The sequence below is a fragment of the Bos indicus genome, chromosome 4 (genome assembly GCF_029378745.1).
Source record: "Bos indicus isolate NIAB-ARS_2022 breed Sahiwal x Tharparkar chromosome 4, NIAB-ARS_B.indTharparkar_mat_pri_1.0, whole genome shotgun sequence".
In the NCBI taxonomy this organism is placed as follows: Eukaryota; Metazoa; Chordata; class Mammalia; order Artiodactyla; family Bovidae; genus Bos; species Bos indicus.
Window position 1 is genome coordinate 87,070,660 of NC_091763.1, and position 23,086 is coordinate 87,093,745.

The following is a 23,086-nucleotide window of genomic DNA, read 5'->3' on the forward strand; positions in this document are numbered from 1 at the left end:
TCCCCTCTAAGAAACTTCTTTGTAAGTACTCCTACCGATGTGTCCCAGACATTTTCAGGGCTGAAATAAATGATGCCAGTTTGGAGTCCTGCTTTGGCCTCCTAGCCCGGGAGTGCCAGCTTGGGGAGGGCCACACAGCTAGTGGACTCCTTGTTAACCAGAATGGATGGTGGCAGTTCCTTTTTGCCTTGAATTGTTTTTCTGTAAAATGGGACTAAATCAAAGCCCACTTTATTGTTGGGAGGCTTTGAGATTGAAAAGAGATTTCAAAATAAAACTACTTTGCATATGAAAAGCTATCCATCACCTTGTTAAAAAGTTAAGCTATAAACTTTTCCCAAATGTTTTTCAGACAACTGTATTTTAAAACAACTGTCCTGCTCAATGATTTGCTTTCTGGTTATAGACATGGAAATGCTAAAATACACTTGAAGAATCCCATTTGCTAAATTATTTTTTCACAACCTTGAGGACTTTCCTTATCCTTGGGGGCCTCCTCTTCCACATCCAGCCTTGAGTTCCCCAGAGGACAATTTCTTCTGTAGATGTGCGAATTAACCTTTCACAAAAGCTTTTCAAAAATCCCAATTTGATTAAAGCAGATTTCATCTCTTTAGAAGCTGCTATGCATTTCTAAAATTAATCAAATTTCTGATAGACTGTCCTAAGTATATGAAAGAACACACCTAGCAATCACCCAATGTAACAAAACTGCACGGTTTGAATAAATGACTATAAGTAAGCTTCTTCAATATAGCAACTTTGACGTGTGTTTAAAAAATCATTACCCAGTTCTGGGTTTGTATGTGAGGGTTGGGGAGGGATGCTTAACAAAAGCCCTCCCCTGATACAATCTGCTGCTATGCTGGCATTTCTCTGTTTCACTTTTCGACTTTTTGAAATCGAGTCCTGTTGAGTTCTGACCTTTTACTAATATAACCCCTTTTAATGAATTTTTTTTTCTACCTCCCTACCAAAATCTCCTTCCAAAGTTACAATTAGCTTTGCTTCCTTGGCATTTTAAGAAAATACCCTTAACAACAAACTTCAGCATTTAAAGTTTTCTTTCTGGCAATCATACCCAAGAGAGGTGTTACCAGTTGGGTGTCAGAAAGGAGGTGGTGTTAAAAGGCAAACCAGGGACTTCCCTAGTGGTCCAATGGTTAGGAATCTGCCTTGCAACAATGCAGGGGTTCCATTCCCTGGTGGGAGAAATAAGATCTCACAGGCCAGGGAGCAGCTAAGCCCACATGCCTCAACTACTGAGCCCAGGTGCTATAACTGGAGAGTCCGTGGGTGGCAACAGAAGATCCTGCAAGATGTAACTAAGACCTGATGCAGATGAATAGATAAATAATTATTTTAACAAAAGAGAGAGAAAAAAAAGGTAAACTGGAATTGACAAAGTAGAAAAAGAACTTGACACACCACTTTCAGTTTTTCCAAAGGTGCATACCTTGTAGAGGCTTCATAAACAAGCCTGTGCCAGGGCCCAGGAAAGAGTGCCTGATGGTGCTTGAGTTTGAAATCAACTCTTCACTTCCTCTCAGACCAGAGAACCGCTGATCCAAGGGATGGACAACACGAAAGGAGATTTCAGACAAATCTAGAAGATGATTATTGGCTGATTTATTTTTGAATCACACTGCAAATAAGCACATAAATAAAGCTAACTTTAATATAAAATGCAAAGTAGGGGAGATAAAAGTCACCGTGGCATTCCGGAGTGGGAAGTTGGAGGTGGGGCCATGAAATCGTGTTCCCTAGGTCTGTAACTCAGAAAGCTGCAAGCAGGATATCTTAAAGGACTGAGGGGGCCGAGGAACATCCCTCCAGCATTAAAAAAAAAAAAAAAAGCAGTTCTAGTCCTGGCACAAAGCAGGGCTCTGAATCTTTCTCTTTGGTGATTGATCAGTTTCTACCTCCTCAAGGCCACTGCGTGCCTGGCCCCGGCATCACCGGGGGCTTGCGTCTCCCCCACCACGGGCATCCTGGTTTATGACCCTGGGTGCACCCTCGCGGGGTCTCCACGCTATTGGCATTTTTCCAACAGTCTACAAGAGCTGTCAGTTCAACGCTCGGGGCAAGACTCCGTGCTGTCAGTCATCCTAAACGCTGCCCTTTATACTTGGCTGCCAAGGCTGAGGTCAGGAAGGCTGAGGTTGGGGCGGCCTTTGACCTCCTCTGCCTCTCTCTTGATGCCGCTTCGAATTTTCCAAGCGCTTTCTGTGCGAGCATCTCTGGGCTGACTCAGGACGTCATTCTAGCCTCCCTAAACTTTGGAAAACATTAATGAACAGCAATTTGTCCTTGAAAGTCTCTTGAACTCAACCTACTGGGCACAGGCCGAGGCCTGGGATTCCTTGCTTGTGGTTTGACACCCCCAGATCGGAACCGTACAGTTCCAGACGCCTTGGCAAACAATATACCCATGTGGACCCCAAGACACGTCTCCAGTGGCCTCCCCTCCCAACATCGAGGCCGAGGAATGCTGGCGCTCTTTGGAGACAATTGAGTTGACCCACCCTGTCTCCTCCCCTTCTACCAGGCTGGCCGTATAAATAACCCTGGAACTGGACAGTTGTAGCCAGTCCACGGACATGCCAGGGACAGGGCTAAAGGTCCACTGAGATGACTGTGATCTGGAAGGACCCTGAGCCAACCCGGAGGAACTGGGCTGTGGGAGAGTGGTCGTGTACACTGGCAGAGCTGATCTCCTTCAATTTCTTCTGAATCCACCCCTACATTTAGAAATAGTTAACAGGGGACTTCCCTGGCAGTCCATCTGTTGAGACTCTGCACTTTCACTGCAGTGGGCCCCGGGTTCAATTTCCGGTCAGGGAAATAAGATCCCACATCCCCTGTGGTATGGCCAAAAAAGAAATAAATTTAAAAAAAAATTAACAATGGTCACAACTTCTTACATGCCTCTAACTCTCACAATCACCTTCTTTACAGAGAGTTTAAGTAACTTGCCTGAGAAGAGCTTGGACGAGGGGACAACTTGTGTAGCTGTTGGGATTCAAACCCAGGTTTTTCTAGCTCTAAGGTCGTAGCTCTTTACGGTTTCCGTAAAGCTGTGTCACGTGCATTCGCTTCTGGGTAGTTCTTTACACTGGGGTCTTTTTCACCTGGGGAAACACATCGCATTGTTGCCTAGCTTCCTTTCTCTAGGTACATACTCACACTCCAGGGTCTCCTTCTCCCTTAAAACTGTCACGTATTGCACCCCAATGGGAGAAAGCGATGGCACTCCACTCCAGTACTCTTGCCTGGAAAATCCCATGGACGGCGGAGCCTGGTAGGCTGCAGTCCATGGGGTAGCAAAGAGTCAGACACGACTGAGCAACTTCACTTTCACTTTTCACTTTCATGCATTGGAGAAGGAAATGGCAACCCACTCCAGTGTTCTTGCCTGGAGAATCCCAGGGACGGGGGAGCCTTGTGGGCTGCCGTCTCTGGGGTCGCACAGAGTCGGACACGACTGAAGTGACTTAGCAACAGCAATTGCACCCTGATAGAGGCTGTGGTTGACCCTCCCTGTGACTTCTGGATAACTCCGTTCTCAGAGCTTTGCGCTCACAGCGCCTCTGTTCCCTTAAAGTGTCTTCAATCTTACAGAGATGAAGGCAGGTGCGCTCCGCAGCATCTTCCAGCCCAAACCGGGGTGCGGGTGGGGGTGGGACCCAATTTGGGGGTTGGGCACTTGGGAGCTGTCCCTGCTGCTGGGGTCTACCCCGCTCCTCTTTGCGTCTGCCAGGGCCCTAGGCTTGACTCCATCTGCAGCGAAATACCGGGGCCAAGTGAGCCGTCGGCCTTTCCGGAAAGTTCTTGCAGGTCCAGGGAGTCGTACTTGAAGGGAAAAGGAGACCCCCGCCCACGGCATCTCCCTGCACAGCACCGGGGAAGGGGCGACATGGGGACTCAGCCCCACCCTTCCGAACACACTAGACCTCGGAGATCTGGGCTGAGCCCGCGGCGGTGGGATGGGTGGAGGGTTGTCGGCCGGGCGGGGGATGCGGGGAAGGCCGAGCACAGAGGCTCCGGGGGCCAACCGACTACGCGATCTCCCGGCGAGTCGTCGCTCTGCTAGCGGCGCGTGAACAGTTCTTGGGAACATCGATCTGTCACCTCCCTTTAGGGATCCGGACCGGGAAATTTCCATCTTCTGTGTCGGGAGGAAGAAATAAAAGCGATCGAGCTCTTGCTCTAATTTCTTCCATAGGGCCTTTTACCAAAGGCGTGGCGGAAGGGTCTCTGGGAGGCCGGGCCTGGGGTCTCCGCGGGCCTTCGCGGGGTGGCTGCGGGCGCGCCTCTCTCGCGGCAGAGGGAAAAGGTTTCAGGGTTCAGGAATGGCGATGGCTGAGTGGCTGCTTTCCCACTAAGGGCACCTTCCTGGAGCTCAGGGACCCCCTCACCCTCAGTCGCCGCGGGGCCAGACCGGCTGTGCCCCTGGGGGCGCGGCGGGAGTCCCGAATCGCTTTGCCCGCGTGCTTATTGCAAAAGTAGCAGGAAATCCTTTCTCCAGAGCGAGGGACAATGAACAAGAACTAAAGGGAATTCAAGTGGAAAAATCCGTGAATACAAGAACGACCCACAGCTGGAGCTGCGAGGTTTCCATTAAGCTCTGTGTGGTTCTTTCCCTTTCCGGGAAAAAGGCATTATTATTATTTTTATTTTTCTCCAATAAGTGCTTGGAGAAACTTTCCCTCTAGATGTGTTATTTAATAAACCCATTCCGGCTGGATATTAGACTATTATTTATTTTCTCCTGTAACAGTCACTGAACTGTCCAAAGAAGGTTCCGCCCGCCCCCCTGCCCTTTCTCAAGACGTTTAGGAAGGTAGAGAGATTCCTTTTAAGTTAAAAATTATTTTCATTTCAAAAATTGTGCTACATTTGTTAGATTTTCAATTAAATTCTTAATTTAAAAAAACAACACTTGGCTTCCTTTTAATAGACAGATGCTTTGGCATTCACCTTCACAGTTACACACACCAATGAACAATAATATATGAAGTTATTTCAAGCAATTTGCAGTTATATTGAAGAGCATTTCTGGGCAAAAACCCAAAAATAACTTTTCATTCTTTTTCAGGGTAACTTTATAAATTTCTTTCCACACACCTTTCTGTGGCTCAAAGGTGAGTCCACACACTCCTTACAAAACCGTAAGCATCTCCACTACCTGCCCTGACTGTTGTCCTCTCTGTGCAAGCCATGGAGACTGGAGTTGGGGAGGAAACTTTCAGAAATCTCCTGGGTGTAAAAGGTAAGAACACCCAAATTGGAGAGAAGCTACAAGAGGCTGACCAGCAAAGAAGGCTAGTGACCAGCAAAGAAGGTGACATAGGTCAGGTCAGCAGTGAGACCCTCCTGGTCCCAACTAATTTATTTCCCCTACAACACATGCTTTCCCCTTTATTTCTGAATTCTATCAGCTAGATAGTCCTTGAATATATATATGGCTAAGAGAGTGGGGTCATCATTCATTTTAGGACAAAATGTACCAATTACTCTTAGATGTGCTGTTTCAAGGATTTGCTTCGTAGCTCAGTGGTAAAGAACCTGTCTGCCAATGCCAGAGACTTGGGTTTGATCCCTGGGTCGGGAAGATCCCCTGGAGTAGGAAATGGCAACCCACTCCAGTATTCTTGCCTGGGAAATCCCATGGACAGAGGAACCTGGTGGGCTATAGTCCACGGGGTCACAAAGAGTTGGACAAGGCTTAGCAACTGTGTGTGCTCAGTCATGTTCGACTCCTTGCAACCCTTAGGACTGTAACCCATCAGGGGCTGGTCCCGACCCAGGGATCGAATCCCCCTCTCTTGCTTCACAGGCAGATTGTTTACCAGACTTAGACACTAAACAACAAACAAGGTGTGTCAAAGAAACAGGCATTTGACATAAAGGAAAAGAAGTGTGAATAATTTCCAAGTAGAGAGCAATTTGAGCTGTGCAGAGCTACCTTGGGGAGGGTACCACTGGGAATTTGAGGGTAGCATGACTGGATAGTCGAGGACTTGAAAAAAGGATAGTATTGGCATGATGGTGGACAAGAAAGGAAAGGACAGCATTCCAAGACAGACTGCCTGTCAACGTAGAGTGGGTCTCTAATCCAGGAAAGGAGAAGAAATTTCCTGTCCAGTTTACCTTGTATTATAGGGTCTCCTACCCCTCGGACCCAGCAGTGAACGAATACAATATTTTACAGTATTTTAACTGTGGCCTAGTCTAGGTCAGGCACCAGAGTAAATGTGGAGAGCCAAGAAGTTGTTCACTTCCAGTGCTTCAGAAATTATGTTTACACAACTTCAGGGGTACCTTCACTTATTCTGCATTAACTTACTTCATTTAAAAATTATTTATGGGGACTTCCCTGGTGGTACAGTGGTTAAGACTCTGTGCTTTCCACTGCAAGGAACGTAGCTTCGATCCCTGGTTGGGGAACTAAGATCCCACATGGATAACATGCAGCCCAAATAAATAAATAACAATTTAAAAAAATTTAGACATTACTTATGAATGAATGCTGACATATTTTTGAAAAAAAAAATCAAAGATAAATAGTACTTCAAAATTATAGCCAGAAAATATTTTGGAGGAAGAAAAAAGTTAATTAAATGTCAATTGCTAGTTAACATTATTTGCATTTCTAGTATTACTCATTATTAACACTAATTGATAATGTTAACCAGTAATACATAATATATGAGTATGTAGTCAACATTACCTTTGCTATGGAAATGTGCTGTCATAGTAACTAGTTCTTTGAACAAGTGTGTGTCTACTAGGTGGAAAGCAGTGTTAATATCTCATACTCATTTGATTATAAATAAACAAAATAAAAACACAGAGCCAACTGTTGAGATGTTTGTAATACTGCTAACATTTTTTTTTACTGCATTTAATTTATACAATCCTAATAAATACAGAGGTGGTTAGGGCCAAGCAGACTTCCATTGCCTGCAAGCTGTTACACTGAGAAGTAGAACATGGTATGTTGAAGGCAGCACGTTTATTACCCACACTTTGAGATTTTTTTTTATACTTGAGAGAAGACATATTCAGAATGGAACAAGACACAAGTCCATTGGATAATCTAGTCTATATTTGGGTTTGGCAATCCTTTAAGCCCAGGAATACACCTGCAGACCAATTTGGAGTGCTAAGAGCCAAGGTTACACATCACAACAATGATAATTTGACTAGGAGACAAACCTTGCACATAAATGATAAACTGTCAAGTACACGCCATTTTAACAAGGGTACGTAAGATGGGACTGGCACAGTGATTAGAAGTGGCTTATTCTCACAATGTTTTATCATGAGAAATACATATCTCACTTCACAACACAGGACATGACTTTGATGTTATTACAGAAAACAAAGGTCAAATCTTCTTCAAAAAAAGATTCATGTTCCAATCACAGAGCCAGCCAAAGGTCATCATTTTAGATCAAGCTACACAAAAAAAAGCCTGTTTTTTTTTTTAAAAAAATACTTGCATTTTCTCCTTTAACTCTAATTCCACATTAACTTTTTAAATGTAGCGTGAAATACAAGCATTTATATTTGGTCCAAACAATCAGTGTAATTACAAGAACAAGTACAAAATAAAGTCAAGGTCCTCCTTCCTTCTGCAGAGCTGCGTGTCATCAGCCTTCTTCTTCTTCATCACTGTCTTTCATCGTGATGCCCTGAAGTCCTCCTCCTTCTGAAACAGAAGCTGTAGCCTCCTCTACCGTTAAACGTCTGTGTAGGGTGTCATAGGTCTTACTGTTCAGGGTGACTTCCAGCACACCCTGCAGTCGGAAGTCCCTATAGGTTTTCTGGATGAAGGAGAAAGAAACCACTTAGATCCCTTACAGATTATATGTATGGATGTATATGCATGCATATGTGCTAAGTTGCTTGAGCTGTGTCTGACTCTTTGCGACCCAATGGACCGTAGCCTGCCAGGCTCCTCTATCCATGGGATTCTCCAGGCAAGAATACTGGAGTGGGTTGCCCTGTCCTCCTCCAAAGATTTTCCTGACTCAGGGATTGAACCTGCGTCTCTTATGTCTCTTGCATTGGCAGACGGGTTCTTTACCACTAGCGCCACCTGGGAAGCCCCTGTGGATGTATATGTGTATGCCTAAATGTATATATGCTCAGTTGGCATTTCAAAAATGATCTGGTACAATTCACTAATGGATTCAGATTGTAGTTGCCCATGCCAGTCATCCTATAGGTGTAGTTCCAGGGAGAAAATGAAATGAGAGACTTCTGATAATGCTATTCAAACTAGAATCACTCTGAGTAGATCAAAATGTTGTGACTGTCAGATGACAAATGAGCTTTTTTAACCAATATATTACTAACTGCACAACATTTACTATTTGAATAACCTGTAACAAAAGTAAAATGATAAGTACTTATGTACATTTTCAATCTGAAGGAATTCTTAGTTTTTCAACTGAGGATTCAAAAATGCATTTTATAAACTGCATTAGGTTTTGGGTGTTTGTGGAGGGAAGAGGATTAATCCTATTATCACTAAAATAAGTCTGCATTTTTAGCATTTGTGAATTATAAAGTTTATTTATATGTATACTGGGTAAAACTCTGTGAGCACCTAAATGTCCCTATGAATTTTGCCCTTCTGAAATTGCCTTGGAATGTGAAGTGCTAAATTCCAGCATTAAGCTTCCTTTGGTTGGCTAATGAAAGACATATTTACACTTTTGTGAAACAGTAAATTATTTGGTGTATTATGTGTCAAACATAGAACAAATACCATTTTATTGTTTATACAGTGCTTCTTAACAACAGAAATAACTACACAACTCTGATTTCTGTGGCTCTTAAGATATGTAAACTATAGAATTTTCCTCATTTTATTTTTCCCCTTAAGTGAGACTTTCTTCACATGTGACTTTTTTATGACTAAACAAAGCTGGCATTTTATTATTGATTTTTAAAGTTGTAGTCAGTTGAATGGGGGATTCTACAGAAACACTTCCAAGGCCACTAAAATGCTGCTGCTGCTAAGTCACTTCAGTCGTGTTCGACTCTGTGCGACCCCATAGACAGCAGCCCACCAGGCTTCCCTGTCCCTGGGATTGTCCAGGCAAGAATACTGGAGTGGGTTGCCATTTCCTTCTCCAATGCATGAAAGTGAAAAGTGAAAGTGAAGTCACTCAGTCGTGTCCGACTCTGTGCGACTCCATGGACTGCCGCCTACCAGGCTCCTCCGTCCATGGGATTCTCCAGGCAAGAGTACTGGAGTGGGGTGCCATTGCCTTCTCCATTAAAATGCTAAATATCTTTAAAGTTTTTTTTTCTGTCCTATGTTAGATTTAGAATACTAAACAGCCAGGTTTCAATGGATTGTCCCAGAGTATCAGTACATATCCATGTGCCAGTTTTTTGTTCTAAATGATTGCTAAAAGTCACTTTTTTGGAGGTTGCAGTTAGTAGAAGAAAAAAGTCAAAGAAGAAGAAGGAATGTTGTACTTTCTGGCCCAATGTAACAACTCCAATAGCTGAAACATTATAGGTTGCCTGATTTCACTCAACACAATTAGAAGGAAAATATAATATTCAGACAGTTGAGCTGAAGGTGCTTATTCACTTGAGGGCGGAAGTGCTGATGGATGGCATCTTAAGCCCCTGCATATACACACCTGGTCTATGAACTTCGGGGAAGGAGCAGAACCATTACCAGGTAGTGGGGTCATTGGTATTTTCACAGTTTATCTTCTTGTCATCTAGGATTTGATTTATGCCCTATGGTATCATTCACATTTCAGAAGTGATATTCTCTTGTCATAAATAAAATGCATATTTGAAAAGTCTACCACATGTCCAAAAAATAAACTGAACTGTGAGGAACACGGACTGTATCTGAGGTCAGCATCTCAACAGCAAAAAGAGTTTAGTGTTTTTCTTTAGATGACCAAAATGATTCTAATTTGATTTTAATATTTTATATTAAGACACATAAAACCTACCATCCTCATTGTCTCTTTCTAAACCATTCTGTGCCACTAGGGAAGCCCTCTAAACCATTAAACCTTATTATTACTATGGTGATATTTCACACCAAAATTTATGTAATTTGCTCCAGAACCCACAAAGTAACTCTGTTAGGTCAATTTTGTCTAGAAAATCTGGTAACTAGTTTACATGGTATTGCTACATAAGAGATTTGTGTTCAAGCCTCTAACAACGGTCTAACAGGTTAAAAATATATCAAACATACAAAATATTCATCTACAGATAAAGCATCTGAAATAAGGTATTATTGTTCCACTGACAATTATATACTGAGTTTGTGAGTCCTACTTTCTTATTTTATTGGAATGGCTTTCTTTACATTTACTCTAATTATCAATAAGTTGGCTAGGACAGAGCTATAGTGTGGATTTGCCATATTAAAGGCTTTGTAGTTTGTATAAAATTGGATTCTGCTTCCTTATTTTATTAGGAAGTGATAAGCCATTAGGGGAACTGCAGGGCAGGAACCCTTGCAATCTCTCTCTTTCTCTCTTTTTAGAATTCATAAAATGTTATTGACACGTAGAGATCCTCTGTGGCTGCCAAGAAGGTCTGCTTGGCTCTTACTTAAGACAAGTGCCTGCCGCGGGGTGCTGCTCACTTGTTGTCTTTTCTCCTGGTAAAAGAGGCAGCTCATTTATGTTAACTGCTTCAAAATGTCAAATGGCCTCTAGGGAGATCAGCAATCCATCAGCCATTTTATTTGAGGATTCTATTTTACCCTTCCCCAAATAAATCATTCTGATATTACAACTTTGTTAATTTCTTAGTCCTACATCTTCTGTGAAAATTTTATTGCAATTTGTTTTTTCTTAGTGAGCAACACGAATGAACCAATGGCTGTCTAGGTGTCTTTGTGGGACAGTTGGTTATCATATACATTTTGATGGCATCTGGGTCTCCATGGGCACAGAAGAATGACAATGCTTATGAGAACCAGGTTTCTAGGGTCTAGTAGCTGGGCTCTGAGTAGAATGTACTACTCTGCTGTAACAGGCAGGTCCAGTCTATGTGATGTGGATGGAAGGACAGCCTACTCAGAGCCTACACACCTCTGTACATGTGCTATTTAATAGCTGTGTAAATTCACTGGAAAATGAACATTATAACTATATAGGCTCCAAAGAGTGATGAATCTGTGTATGAAATTGGCTAGTGTCTGCTTATATTCAAAGCAGAAAAAAAATAACTAGAATACTAAATTAATTCATCCTAATTTTTATTGTAAAGATAATCACTTTTAATTATTAAATAAAACACTAGGACTTGATTAAATGCATCAGCCCAAGAAAGTATTGACTGAGTTTGGGGGCCTGCTTGTGAAAAATAATACCCGGAAAGTCAAACATATATACATGAAATTTTAATCTCATATTTGTCAGTCTTGATTGCTGGTAGCCATAATGAACACTATATTAAAATAAGATTAAAAAACAAGATAGATTGACTTAGAATAAAATGGAAATGTCACCCTATAATTAACAAAATTATTAATCATTTTTCCTGCTAACTATGTGAATGACTAGTGGACATTAGAATAGGAATGACTTTGAAAGAAAAAATGATGGGTTAATAAAACATGCAGATTCTTATTCTAAAAACAAGAGCTTACCTACCTATCTAGTATCAGTTACCTGAGTTTGTAATTTCTGACATCCTGAATACAGTAGATATTAGCTTGAAAATATGGCTGATCCTAAGGGATATTAGCTGATCCTAAGCTAATCCTAATATTAGTCACATTATTGACTGCAGTCTTAACATGTACGTATATTTACAACATAAACACAGATTATTCTGATTCTCTTTTATGAAAAACAAACTTCATTTGAAAGCTCTCCAAGTCACGTTTGTAGAAACAAGGAAGAAATCATAGAGGAGCTAAAGCAAATATGAACATATTTGTGGTGCGTTTTCAGGTTTTTTATAAAATAAATAACACCTGGTAAAAAGTGTTCTAGATCAAAGGTAGTTTGTTGATTGAAACGGAATGTGTTTAGTGTATAAAACTTACTGGATGGCTACAATTTTACTTGCTGTTTATGACTAATCATGATTGCTATCACTGTGACATCATAGGTCTGGTTCTGTTCTAGCAGATTTGCCAATTTCTGACTTTAGAACTTTCGTCTTGGTGGGTACTTTAATCTATGATAACTTCTGTGTCTATGGTACAAAAGAATCTGCAATCTAATGAGATTGCAGGAACCAAGAGAATGGTGGAAAATATTTTAATATGAATAAAACTTTTAACAATGTGATACAATGGTTCTTCTCAAAGTTTATCATCTATCAGAATCCTCTGGAGGGCTTGTTCATGTGCAGATGGCCAGGCACCGCTCTCAGACACTCTCATTCAGTTGATCTGGGGTGGAGCCCAAGAATTTGCATGTCTAAGTTCTCAGGTGATGCTGGTAATGTTAAATCAGGAATGACACTGTCAGAACCACTGCCTAGATGTGTGTATGTACATATACACATACGAATATACATACATATGTATATGTGTGCATAAAGATACATGCAAATATACAGGCACACACACATATATATAAATATATGAGAGTGAAGTGAAAGTGCTAGCTGTTCAGCTGTGCCTGACTCTCTGCGACCCCAAGGATTATAGCCCAGAACCGCTGATTTGCAATAGCTTAGAGTTGTTTTTGGCCAAAATGTAGAATTTGTCTCAATTTTAAGAAAAAGTTATATCTGTTGTATATTCTGCATTTCTACTAGAATTTATAAGGTGTGAAAAATCATGTGAGTTTTAAAGGTGTGAATAAGATATTATCTTAAAGTCCCTCCTAAGTATACTCTTGAAAAGCATAAGTCAAGACAGCCTTGGTGAACCGAGATTACATCCATTGGTGGTTATGGATGGTCCCCAATACTCACACTGATCATCTCTCACATATTGGGGTATGCTTCCAAAAGAATTCAGGCAGTGACAATGTTTCACTTTCATATCAGGATATAACAAAAATAATGGAGATTCTCCTTGTCCTAGGGGCAAATATAATTAAAAATCCTTCTAATGATGTATTAATAAATGTGAAGGAAATGTATGAGGAAAAAACACTGCTGTACCTAAGATAATTAATACAAAATTATTATGGACTTACTACATTTAGGTAAATATGGTAGGGGCTTTATGTATATTATCTTAAAATGTGATTCCTTTATGGTAACAAAATACTTTTTACTAGTGGAAACACGATTTCGTAGTCTCACTGAAAATGGAATAAGCAGCAGTGCATCATTGCCAACAGTGATGTTTTTAAAGTACTTACATCCACTCGGTTCTATTAAATATGATTTTCTTATATGTCAATATCTTGCCATTATTCTTTATAGCTTGGTGGGCAATTCACGTCTCAACACATTTTGTTTACCTTCACGATCTTGATGAGTGTCTTCAGTTGGTAAATATGAAGCTGAAGGTCTAATCTATCAGCCAGCCACACACAGATGACTTTCATGGAGCTGCTGTACCATTGCTGCAAAGAAGGATGGGGGCAGAAGGCAGGAGAACAAAACAAGAAAACAACCTCTGCAGTACTTATTTAACAGATTCGGTAATGAGGGGGTAATGAAACACTCCAAAATGACCACAGATCAGCACTTGAAGTCAATAATGCTATAATTTTCTGTGAACAGAATTGTATGTTTTGCTAGAAAATCTGCTAAGTTGACCCAGGCTATTCTTTATATGAATTAACATTACAGTCTTTCAGCTGCAACATATTCATGGGAAACAGTATTTTTGCATTTGCAGCCTAGCAGCCTGCTTTGTAATTTATAGGTAACAATGGGTACTAAATACATAATATGGGAGTGAATGGACTGCCAAGCAGCAGGAAAAAAAATGGGTAAATTATTTTCAAAGGGAAATTTCCCATTAATCTCTAGGTTATGTAAAAATCAGTAGATGTCATAATGCATGTAGGCAATACCTAGAAACAGCATTTTAAAGGAGGGATAGCAAAAAACATCTACAGTTTACTAACCTCTAATCCCCCAAAACACCTTTATCTATAACTGGTTGTTAAGGATTTGCCAAGATGGCTTAAAACCACCTAAAATAAAGATTTCAGATCTTAGAAAGGAATGTTATCAGGATGGAATTCTTGTGTCTTATAAGAATTACAAAAACACATGTCAGTTGACCAAATTATAAAAGAAAACAATCTGTTTCATTTTGCAAGTGTTTTCGGAGAGTTCATGTTTTCTGTTTATGAAAACTCTCTTGGGAAAACTGAAATTCTCCTCTAATGTACTTTCTTGCTCCTATATCATGTCTGTGAGTACTGTCAAAGAAGAAATTTTGTTTCCGTTTTCAAGAAAAGGCAATCTGCCATTAGTGATGGCATTTTAAGGGAATTGGTACTCATATGCCAGAGCTAGGTTTAGGTAATACTGTAAGAAAATAATGCTATTCATCCAGATAAGTGCGAGAAATATCAATGGCCACAGAGCATTTAGGAAGTGACGAAAGAGTCTTTGAGAGAGAAGGGATTTTGTGCCTTGCTTGAATATACAAAAACAGTGACACCACAGATCACATATGCGTGTGCATATGTTAGGTATTCAAACAGAAAAATTCTTCATATTTCTTCCACAATAAAGCAGTAAATTCAAATTTCTAAAAGAAATCTCAAGTGATGTAAGTCTGAAATTCACCTGGACTTGTATTTTATAACATGTTCTAACAAAATTTAGTGTAAGGAATGGTCGTTTAAGCCCAATGTAAAAATGAATTGGTTTAAGATTTCATCAGACTTATTTCTTATAATCGGTAGATATACTGGACACACATGCATAAATGAGATGAGCTATTTGAAAATGAATAACTGGTCTATTGAATACTGTGGTATCAAATGGATGAATGACCATTCCAGTTTTTAAACTGTGAGATGGGCTAAGGTTTTTTTAAAAACTGTTATTCATGTACCCAATTTTGCTTTTTCCTAATGATTACTTTCCTAACTTTCAGAACGTGTAAAGGTATCAGATACAAGTTTTATAAAACAAGATAATCCTAAATTCTTAAAAAACAAACTAATAAATTTAGTATTTCAGCTGACATATTAAATCTTAATAGATTAGTATCTGATATTTAAATCCTCTACTTTCTTATTTTAAATGATAGCCTCAACTTCTTGAGTTCTATTTTAATGCAAGCAAACACTCAGAGGTATTGGTGATGTTGAATATGAGTATACTGTAGTAACGTAACACTCTTACCTCGACTCCACTCTCCAAGTAACTTGAAAGCTAAAATGTAGCCGTAATGGTTATGACTCTTAAATTATAGCGCTTCTTCAAGGGGTAATTTAGTTGGGGGACAAAATATGATATATTGTACTAAGTTTATAACATACGCAATAATCTGGGTGTCAGACTGTAAAGTTACTATATATGTGGTAAGTTGTATGAATTTGAGATAAATGAAAATACTTTCTTAAAATTACTCCTTACGCATCTTATGTTCTTAAAAAATCCACAGATAATTTAAAATTAATGTAACTTCATTTTTCTATTACATGTAAATGATACTTATGATTAAGTGATAATTGAAGGGACATCTAATATAACACAGAAACTTATTATTAATATACCTTCTGTAACACAATGCCAAAATTGTAATTTTAAAGAAGAATAATTTGGAAATCAAATATCTAAAGTTAACTATAAAATCAGAGAAAAAGAATTAATGTTAATAAAATGCTTAAGCCACTTTATCATCATCTTGCTTTAAAGGCAAACAAATTATTCTACAAGGAACATTCTATAAGGGAAATGATTTCATCCACTAATCATGCATAATTTTAATTCCTAAGTCAAAGCATTTTGAAGAACTTCAGCGAAAGCAAGCAAATGAAGAGAAATAAGCAGCTTAGCTTGGAGTTTATGGTGTTATGAAGACTAAGCTAACAAACCAAAAAAAACCTCACTGGGACTGCTTCTTTTTTTTTTTTGCTTCTTTCTTGTATATGGTGAAACACAACCCCCTCCCCCCAAAAAAATGTCAGTAGCATTTCCCTATTTCTTGAGCTCGAATAGAAATGTTCTTCTTTTGGGTGGAGGATGATAGGTCCCATTTTTTTTTTCCATTTTGAGAAAAAATTCAAAGGTAAGTTAGCTTCATTCCCCTCACCCACCCACCCGCTCTACTGAAGCAAACCAATCCCCCAAAACAAAGAAAAAAAAATTTGAAAGGGGTGAATGTGCAGTGAAGTATGACTGTTAGAAAATGTGCTTTCAGTTTGGAAAAGTTAATTTTATAAAGCAACTTGGTTGACTATTCACTTTTCCCTTCAGGGGATGACAACGAAGGGGCGCTGGAGCCTGCACTCAAGTCATGGGTATGGCATTACTGCTTTATTCTTTGCTTGGTCTACTTAATAATAAAGCAGTAAGTGTATATTCTGCACTATTTTTTTCCCCCTCCATCAATCCATGCCAGCAGCCTACCACTTTAACAAAAAATATGTGTTTTTTTTTTTCTTTTTGTGGTTCATTCAACTCCTGTAAGGGCATGCATTACTCACTTCATTTTCTTGAGATATCTCTTTTAAAGCAAAAATAAAAGGAAAGGAAAGGCTAGGGTTGACTCTGTGAGACCCCTGTATTTATTCACACTTATTGTGCATGACTGTAGACTGGTAAATCATATTAGCGGCCCGTCTCCCCATCAAGCTGCTACTTGCTTTCCAGCCCTGGGAAGGTTCAACAAATCAACAGGAGCACGGAAAACAGAACATCAGTCTAATCTAGTGTTTAAGGTGAAGTTTTCAAACCCAATCTAAGAAGATCTTTAGAGCAAGCAACAAGCTGAAGGGCTCAGAAGGTGGTATTGACAATGAAAGAGTGTTGAAATATTGAGAAGCGCAGCACTTGTGCATTTTTAATAACAAGAGGGTCAACAAGGACACAGCTCCCTTAGTGCCAGGAGTTGCCACTGACTATGGAAATTGCCACACCAGGGCTATAAACGCTTGCAGTTCATCAGCTTTCTTAAACAGTTCATCAGCTTTCTTAAACACCCTGAACCCCCTCAGTGGACCTTTAGTCTTGAATTAACAAACCACAGCAATGAAAGAGGGTGCATTCTGAATGGCTGGCATTGATCCCCAACTGTGTCAGCACTGCTACAGGCCCTGAAAAACTCTCTCCATTGTCAATAGAAATTGACAAACCTCGTCTCCTAAATAGTGCAGCTGAGCCGGGCGGGATCCACGCAGCTGTAAAGGGCGCTGCTCTTGGGGCCGGGGAGCACTAACAATGGAACAAGCATGAGCTCTTTGTCAGTCCCAGACTCGGCAATTTTCTAACAAGGATTAAAGTTGTTTCTCGGCAGTGCTGGTTGAAAAGAGATTTAGCAACACACCGTGCTTTCTTCATGCAAGTTAAAGAGAAGTAGTTAAGGAATTTCATTATTCCCTTGACTAGTGGAAATACAAAACAAATATATTAAATATGCGCGGCTCCCTTTTCTGCCTAATTTATAACATTTGGAGGCAAGAGGATTCAATGCAATATAACACTTCTTGCTTGGAAATAAGCACTCTACCTTTATTTTGGAAGTTTTATATATTTTTCTTTTTAAGAAAATCCAGCCGCTTGCCACCTGGAATGAGGTCTCAATACATACTAATGCACAATGTCTTCAGACCCTCTGGGGCTGATATTCCTAAATCTGAATCACAGGACCCCATAGGGTACATGTATTACGGCGGCTTCGAGCAAATCATTTGTCATAATGCGGCTTCTGATGATGATGGCTGGGTAAAAATAAGTGCTTTGCTGGGGAACAAATCTGTGATCTATTTTCTGCTTAAGTGTTTAGCTTTTTTATTGATTATGAATTGGTACAACTAGTTGATATATTTTCATTCTTCTCCAGCTAGTCTCGTCTCAATAGGTGAACAACAGAGAAAAAAAAAACAAAACCCCACAACCAATACTTTTTAGTGCCCCCAGATATGGAATGGCTAAATTTCCACAGTATGTATGTATTTCTTCATTTATTTCAAGAGAAGCTGTCTGTTTTTATCAGAGTCAAGTCACTGTGTTGAAATGAAATACCATCTAGAAAATCTCATCTGAGGAAGTATGTACCTCTTAAATGTTAAGATGAATTGAATAAAAGAACAAATAACAGTTTTGAAAAGGTGAAGGTTTTGAAAAAATCTGATAAATATAAAGCATCCTTTAAGATCATGTTGTGGCTTTAGAGGGCTACAAAATATTTAGAAAAGTGAATACCTTACAGTTCACCACTACATTAAAAAGTAAATATAAATGCTTCTTTATACATGGAGTGCTCCTTTGGTCCACAGTACATCTGTTTGACATAATTAAATTTGTAGTCACTCACTTCTCATTTCTTAACACTAAAATGTACTTTTGGTGTAATAATTCCATCCTTCCCCCCTCTAGTCAAGGCATCCCCCAGAAACAATTATATTTGGCTCCATAAAACAGATCCTCAAAGCACAAGCATTTTGAAAGTTCTAAAGTGTGGATTTTTTGTTGGTTTGGAATAGGATTAAGGGCTCTATTTAAGGAAAACTGAAACCAGTCTATTAGGTTTAGAATATAGGAAGTGTTCAACCCAATCTACATCTATCAACCAGCTGAACCCAGAGGCATGCAGGAGGACTTAGCCGCTGAGGGCTGGTCGTGAACACACCAGAGAATGACATTATCAACCCAGAAGCTTCGGGGGCTGAGTACGCGGAAGCCCTGTGAGGCTACCATTCACCTGACTGAGCCTCTTGCTTTCTGTAGGCCTCGGTTTTCTCATCTGGGTTATGAAGGGCAGCTGAGATGAATCTAGCTTTACAATAAGATTCTTATACTCTCCAGAAATACTTTGAGATTAGATTTAACTATCAAAGAAAAGGGCGTGATTAGAAACCATGCAGCTTGTGATTCTCCTAAAAATGAACGGAAGGGAAAAGCCAAATTGTCTTTTTTTTTAAATGCTGGTTAAATATAGCTTTGTTCATCCAAATATGCAAGTCTAGAATTATAGATGTTTCTGTTAGATGTTATTTTGTTTTAAACTTATTCATTTTGGCCTTTTAATGAAGAATAGATATTCTACAAAAATGAAACAATAAAGTATAAAGAAGAATAAATGGAATTTATTAAGAACTCTGAAGCATTACTATGATTTTATATTAATAATGCTACCTATAATATTTTATATAATATATAATAATAATCTGACTATAAAAGTATCCGTTTTTTTTTTTTAAATGCCTCCATGGGAAGTTCAAGTGCATCAGTTCAATTTTCATTTGATTCTTATACCAACTGTGATGAGATGGTTCTTATTTTCATTTTGCATGGAAACTGAACTCACAGAGGTAGAAAACTGAGTTTAGGTTAAATAATTTACTTATTTAAGTTTATATAAGTGGCAGGGTTAAGATTCATCTTATATCTATGCTTCAAAGTCTGTGCTCATGACTACCAGGTTATTCCATTTCCTTCTATGAAACAGTGTGTTTCATCAATGAAGTCTCTGATTTTTTCAGAACAGTTTGGTATTTGTAGCAGACAACTAAGAAAATAGCTCTATCATTCCTGGTGCTCCCTCATGGTTATGATGCAGAATTATGAAATAATATAGGAGAAGCTTATTGTTCCAAAGAAGTCCATCACATTTTCTTACAAGTTAATGTAATCTACATTACCAAAGGTATTTGTACACCTGACAATGTAATTACACAATATAATAAATTTTTTGAAGAACCAGACTCTGTTAGGATAACTAACCAACTGGCTCTTGTGCTATGCATTTCCCACATGTTTTCTTCTTAAGTGCCATATACTCGAATGCTTTTAAAGTGCCATATACTCTAAAACTTAGGAATACTGAGAAAATCTTTTTTCACTGCAACAAAACAATGTGGAAAGAAGATCCTAGTTCATTCATGAAGGGATTCAATCTATATGTACAGTTTTCTTATTTTTTAAATACAGAACATAGAAGAACTTGACTCATGCTTTTTCCCCTTCCGTGTTCAATAAACTCACATTTAGGGCAATTTTCATTTTTTAGTTCGATGAAAGTGAAAGTGAAGTCACTCAGTTGTGCCCGACTCTTTGCGACCCCGTGGACTATAGCCTACCAGGCTCCTCTGTCCATGGGATTCTCCAGGCAAGAATACTAGAGTGGGTTGCCATTTCCTTCTCCAGGGGATCTTTCCGACCCAGGGATCGAACCCAGATCTCCCACTTTGCAGGCAGACGCTTTAACCTCTGAGCCACCAGGGAAGCTCTATGAGCTTCTCTTAGTTCTATGAGGAAGACTGCAAAGCAGAGTTCACGAACACTATGGTGTCTGTTAAGAAGGAGAAAGTGTAAGACGTGCAAACATGGGAGGTTTGGCATATAGTTGGTACCTAATAAATGCTTGTTGAATGATGAAACATTTTTCCTACTCTTGAAGTTCAGTACTTTCTTCCATTCTTTTTTAAAATGCATGAATGTAATAACTAAGATGCTTCCAGATGCATTCAACCCTCTTCAATCATAAAACAGGGTAAGTTATATAATAGGGTAAGTTCCAGAAACTGGGGGTTGCACAAGCTTTTTTCCACTCACCTCTATTTTATTAACTCCAAATTTCCTTTCTCCCAAAATATCCTGAAAGTAATATTACTTAACTAGCCTATCTATCCTCACACTACACAAAGAGCATTAAAATCAATACTATTCTTCATTATTCGTTATCATCAAGCAGGCAAGTGCCTTTGTAAATTTATTCTGCGGTTCTCTTCCTGGTGCTAAAACGGCCAGGGATTACAAAGTGAAAATTTCAGATCATCAGTTGTTTCCCTCTCCCCTACTTAATGACAAATGATGGAATGCATACTGGTTGGGCTAATCTTTTGACTAATCAATGGTTTGGCTGAACACAGTGGTCAACCCAGTTATAAGGGTATGTGTACTAGTTTGGGATGCAGACATACACTGTGAATGATTTATTTGGGGATAAGACCTGTTCATTTGGTTCAGTGACTTATTTTGAGTACTATATATAAAAGTTTGGTCAATATTGCATTTAAATCAATAATGTAGGATCTGGATAAAAATAAATTAGACTCCTGCAATTTCTATTGAATGGTACAAGTTTGAGATAAAACCTCAGTCTGAGAATGAACAGTTAGCCAGTCTTTCTGCTTCAGTTTCCCTATAAAAAATAGGGAAAAATTATTCCAAAGGTCCTCTTCCAGAGTGTTGTAGGGACTGAAATAAACAGTTATCCCTGTGTCTCTGACTCATGGTGCACTCTCACAGGAAATGAGTGATCTGCTGCTCTGGTAGATACTGTGTTTCTCTATACCTACAAGTTTTGGGTAAGTCAATCCCTCTCTTGGGACTTTTATCCCCACGTACATTTCATTGGCCAGATTCATGACACTGATGACTCCATTCAACCATCATTTCTCCTATGAAGCCAACACTCTCTCTTACCAGGCAGAATTAGAAGCTCCCGTATTTTCTGCCTTTAAATCTCTGTACATGTGTCTGTAGAAATACTGCATAATGTGCTCTATATCTGCCTCAACAGGATGTGAGTATCTATAAGGCAGAAACCGAGTCTTTTTATTAATATCTCTAGCCCTTAGCAGGATGTCCAGCACATAACATGTGTTACATATTTTTTGAGGGACTGAATGCTTCTAAAATATTTGGAGATATAAACTGTTACACATATAATAGTGGCAGGGCAGCTTTTCAATAGACAAAGGATAATATCAGAGCCAGAGGAACTGTTGACTTGAATGAAACATTTCATTAATAGCAAAATAATTTAATGAATGCTAAAGTTGCAGGCATCACCAAAAAGTAAACAACTGCAATTGGCTAATGAAATTTAACACACGACTAAAACAGAACTGAAAATGTGACAGTCTAATTTCATTGTAGGTGATGAACTAAGTACAGGAGAAAGTACTGTAAACTAATGAACCCCCCATGCCTAGGTACATATGAGAGTATCCACATATAGGAAATAACACTTCACTGGAAGGACTGATGCTGAAGCTCCAATAATTTGGCCACCTGATATGAAGAGCCAACTCACTGGAAAAGACCCTGCTGCTGGGAACTTTGAAGGCAGGAGGAGAAGGAGATGAAAGAGGATGAGATGGTTGGATGGCATCACTGACTCAACGGACATGAGTTTGAGAAAACTCCAGGAGATAGTGAAGGACAGGGAAGTCTGGAGTGCTGCAATTCATGGGATCGCAGTCAGACACAACTTAGCAACTGAAAGCCAACAACACAACATATACATTCTTACACACAAGGATATGATAACATTATATGTGCTCAGAGGTTGATGTGCTCAGCTCCAGACTTGTTTTTCAGAGTCTGTCATGCATGCAGCGGACCACCTTTCTGGCATATGCTCAGGGGTATTAGTAGCTGTTCATGGCGGGTACCAGAGGCCGTGGGGCTACCTAGTGTGGCGCTGCCAGTGCTGCCTCGTGAGTTTTCACCACTAAAGGACATGTCCTGGGGCCTTTAGTGCTTGCTGGTCTTGTGAGAGTGTATAAAAAAGGCAGAGAACCGCCATGCTGTGGCACTGTGACTCAGACTTGTGTCTGAGTGAACATGAAGAGCCCTCCTGGGAGGTGGCATAAGCCTGGGTTTTCAGCAGAGAACCTCTGAAGGGTAGGGAGGGAGAGCGTGCCCTTGTTGCACCGTCATGGCATTTGATATTGTAAGCACTAGAGCTAGGCACAACTGTTGAATCAGCTCTACATCCTGGCAGGTTTCCAATCATCCACTTGCAACAGAGAGAAATAAAAACAAGTTAAAGATATCACTATCTCCTATTTGAAAGCTTTCTAAATTTTAATTCTCCACGGTATACTATTTGAAAAAACAACAACAACGTCTATTCAGTAGATGAAAATGTGAAACATTTTAATGTACAAGTTAACTTTTTCAAAAGACCCATTTGACCATAAGAATGTAAGTTCCCTTATTAGAGCAGGAACTTGGTCTATCTTAC

The 23,086-nt window shown here is 39.5% G+C and overlaps 1 protein-coding gene across 12 annotated transcripts in view; it reads right to left on the reverse strand.

The window, feature by feature from the left end:
• Nucleotides 1–6,865: 6,865 nt before the first annotated feature.
• The window catches only part of CADPS2 (calcium dependent secretion activator 2), a 582,333-nt gene continuing 566,112 nt past the window's right edge, over nucleotides 6,866–23,086 (reverse strand). For all 12 annotated transcript variants that reach the window (XM_070787293.1, XM_070787301.1, XM_070787295.1 and 9 more), the window contains 2 exons: nucleotides 13,437–13,541; nucleotides 6,866–7,832 (listed from right to left, as the gene is read on the reverse strand). In XM_070787293.1, coding sequence (XP_070643394.1) covers nucleotides 7,659–7,832; nucleotides 13,437–13,541 — 279 coding nt within the window. In that variant the 3' untranslated portion in view covers nucleotides 6,866–7,658. The remainder of the gene's footprint in view (nucleotides 7,833–13,436; nucleotides 13,542–23,086) is intronic.